The 3,991-nt window shown below is 47.6% G+C and overlaps 1 protein-coding gene across 1 annotated transcript; it reads right to left on the reverse strand.

Moving 5' to 3' along the window:
* Positions 1–235: 235 nt before the first annotated feature.
* Positions 236–2,104, reverse strand: lingo2b (leucine rich repeat and Ig domain containing 2b). The gene has a single exon (XM_041954335.1). It carries the CDS (start codon positions 2,102–2,104, stop codon positions 236–238), a length of 1,869 nt encoding a protein of 622 aa, XP_041810269.1.
* Between the last annotated feature and the right edge of the window lie 1,887 nt (positions 2,105–3,991).

The raw sequence follows: 3,991 nt of genomic DNA on the forward strand, positions 1-3,991 counted from the left end.
ATAGTAGTATATTCAATGTACTGTATGAGAACATTATTTCATATAAACACGTCCACGGTTTCACTTTTATATTCACATGCCCACTTTATCACTAGATCACTGTCATATTGACACCCCACTATATTGGTACATCACTTTCGTATGTCACAAATCCACTGTGTCATAGAAAAAACATCGTTTTCAGCTGATATGTGGACATTTTGTTGTTTTGACTTTGCTGTCGTCTGCATCGTGTTCAAATCATTTTCATGTTGACCCGTCGTGGGCCGCTTGTTTCCGACACCTCTGCTGCCGCTCCGTTGGATTTGCGAGGGACATACTCAATGTCAAAGTTGCTCTTATGGCGTCCTTTCCCTCGGCTCCAGGCGAACAGAAGAAGGAAGCAGAAGATGACCACACCTAGGAAGGACAGGCAGCCCATGGCTGTAGATATAATGATGGTTTTAATGTCTATAGGGACTGTCATGTTGTACAGTACTGTCCCATTCCCCCAAGTGCTGTTAGAGTCTGTCAGATAGTTTGAGCTCCTGTTGATGTAGTGAGATCTGTCCCCAATGCCCAGGCTCTTCACAGCTAAAGAGGCTGACAGACTAGCGTTGCCAGCAGGGTTACTGGCAATGCACAAGTACACCCCACTGTCGTGCAGCTCCGCTGTCTTGATCTCCAGGGTACCATCTGGTTGAACTTCCACCCTACCACTGCTCTTGGCTGTGATGTAGCGTCTGTGGGGTGTAATCCAGACCACAGAGGGCCGAGGCGCTCCCTCTGCCATGCAGCTCAGGTGGGCCGGCTGACCCTCATCAGCCATCAGCAGCTGGGTCGTGTTGGGTCCAATCCGTGGCTTGGTGCAGGTCATGTACCTGGAGACCAGTGGCTCCTTGAGGTCACGGAGAGTTTTCCCCAGGAGGTGCTCAGGTGCGCTGCACTCAGGCTGGTCATCCAGAACCTGCAGAGAGGGGGGCTTGTGGCTATTGAGCAGCCAAAGCAATCTGCAGTCGCACACTAATGGGTTCCCACCCAGACAGAGCCTCTGAAGGCTGTCTGGTGAGGCAAACACTCCCCTCTCCAGAGAGTCCAGGCGGTTCTGTGACACATCCAGCAGTTGCAGAGATTTGAGGCCTACAAATGCGTAGGGCTCGATAGAGATCAGATGAGCCCCTTGGAGGCGCAGCTCCAGCAGGTGTGGGAGCTGGCCCAGCTCTCCCTGATGGATGTGCTGAATGCGACAGTAGGACAAGTTGAGATGTGTGAGGTAGGGCAGGTTGCGCAGTGCTGCGCCGGGGAAGGCAGACAGGTTAGTGTTGGTTATGAACAATGTTGTGAGGTTGAGGCCATGCAGTGAGAGGGGAGGCAGTGTGTCCAGCCAGGGCCAGTAATCAATGTCTAGTTGGCGAAGTCGCAATAACCTCTTAAAGGAGAACGGCTTTAGAAAACCAATGCTCAAGTAGCGCATGCGCAGTTCGACCAGGCTGTGCAGATGTCCTAGAGCATCAGTAGGTACCACGGTCAGATTGGAACGTTCCAGAGTCAGACTCTGGAGTCCGAGTAATCCTGTAAAGGCCCGCTGAGAGATGAAAACCAGTTCGTTGTCACCCACCTCTAGGGATGTCAACTTGCGCAGATCCTGGAAGGCGTGATCAAGGAGAACGACCAGTCGGTTGTGGCTGAGATCAAGGCGGGTGAGGTTGGTCAGGCCTGACAGCACGCCAGCAGGAACCAGCTGAAGCAGGTTGCTGCGAAAGTTGAGCGAGCGCAGAGCAAGCTGAGAACGAAACGAGCCTGGCTCCACCACACTGATGAGGTTGTCGCTAAGGTCCAAGTCCTCCAGCTGCTGGAATGAAGAGAAGTTGTCTGGCGTGATAATGCGTAGCTTGTTCTTACTGAGGTCCAGGACGCGGGTCTCAATGGGGATGCCTTCAGGGATGGTGGGCAGGCGCTTGCGGTGGCAGCTAACCGACTTGCTTTGGGCAGAGCACTCACATCGGGCGGGGCAGCTCAGGGCCGGGCTGACCAGGAGAAGCAGCAAGGCCCCGCCCAGGAAGAGGTGGCAGTGGTGCAGGGCTGGGTGTCGCATGTCTCTTTTACCCACGTTGCCCCCTGTCATGGCACAGCTTCTTGTCCATACAGAGCACCATCACGAACAAGCCCTGCAAGACACAATACACGAACAAGAAAGGTGTTAGAATACTCCACACTCCACTCAGCTCAGACTGTTTTCACCTCTTTGACCCTCGCCTTTTTACAATTTCAACCTTTTACACTTTATGTCTCCTTAATCTGCCAAGTCTTTTCTCCCTTAATGAACTGTCCCTTTTCCCGGCAAGGTGGATATAATGAAATTAAACTCACAGCAGGGCAAGACACAACGAGAGATATATCAGCTGCAGAAAAAATGTGAACGTTCATCACTGTGTTAGCACAAAAGGTTGCGGGCTAACTGGGGATGTTTCATGAGGATGGAAGACGTCTCGGCCCGATGGCGAGAAATGACCCTCGTTAAGAGTGCGGCGAGGCTAAATGCTCATGCGGATTTGTTGTTGCTGCATGTATGTGGCTGTAGCTTGCATCAGCGATAATGATGTGTTTGTGTGTGTCTGTGTCTGAGGGGGTGGCTGTTGAATGCACTATGTGGCAAGTGTTCAAACTGAAATGCAAACTAAATAGGAAATGAAATTGTGTTTGCTTCTATAAGCGAATCCGCAGAGTTTACAGCCGCGTTTGTCAGGCACACATAACCCGAGTGGGATGAATAGAGACACATTTTTAAGATGGCTTAATAAGTAATTAACATACTGATTCATCACACTGGCTCTTTGTTTCATTTTAAACTAAATACACTGAGTTTCTATATTTATCACTATCCTTTGGGTGTTTAAACATATGGCATTTTTATATGGAGGATGCATACATCTCACATTTAATAATCAGCAGCAGTTTCTGCTTGCTTCATTGCATTATTGCTCTGTTAATTTCTGTTTACTGCTTCTTTATGTTCTATATATTTTGTTTTGCCGTTTTATTTTTCTTCCTGAAACAATGTAGCTTTTTCAGAGCGGTCAGTAAAGTTATCTTATGATAGAGCCATTTAGTTTTTTAATGTTTGCACATTGCTTGCATGCTAGATCCATACAGTATGGCAGAGGAGCATCACAGTCACTGTGCTTGTCTCTGTTGCAAACACAGTCACAGCTCATGATGATAAAAAACTACATTGGTATGACAGCACTTTCTGTTTTACATAACAGGATAACTGAAACTTAGAATAAATACAATAAATCAAATGAAAAGGACTATGAGAGACATATTAGTTTATGCTAATAGGTTGGATTTTTCTTTTTTCTTTTTAGAATATGTGAAAATTTGCAGCGTTTTTGCAATTTGTTTGCCTGATTTGATTTGTGAATGTTGTTTCCTGTTTTGGTCATTTACTCAGTGAAATGTTGCTCAAATTCCCAGCCACCCTACAGGGGTGCTTTATGGGAAGAGGAGATAACGACAGGGTAATGAGGGGAAGGATGCAGAGCTCATCTGTAAAACACTATGTTCTGAGAGCCATGCCTCCTCACAGTATGGAAAGACACAGACCTTGACAGAAAAACACCTTCCAGCAGCCACAGGTTGTTGAATTGACTGATGGGCAAGTGGAGAGAGTGGCTGACCATAATTGCCTCATTACCACTAGCATCTGCATTCTGCTCACGGCTATCTTTGCCAATTAGGTGTGCAAAAGGTGAGATGCATCTGCGAGCAGCGGAAATTTGAATGCAATATCACAAAGGCAAAGAAAAATGCTAGAAATATGAAAGGCGCCTTTAAAAAGCTTTTGACTGCTTGCGGAGCTCTTGTCAATCATGGCAAAGCAAAATCCTGCCAAGGTAAGCAGATGATGAGCACACAGACAGACACATACCTTGCTTTGATAGGGAAGTGAGTGACGTTCAGAAAATAGCCGAGATGAGGCAGAAGGAGCCGGAGAGCGCACGCACACACT

Source organism: Chelmon rostratus, chromosome 15 (genome assembly GCF_017976325.1).
Source record: "Chelmon rostratus isolate fCheRos1 chromosome 15, fCheRos1.pri, whole genome shotgun sequence".
NCBI classification, from domain to species: domain Eukaryota; kingdom Metazoa; phylum Chordata; class Actinopteri; order Chaetodontiformes; family Chaetodontidae; genus Chelmon; species Chelmon rostratus.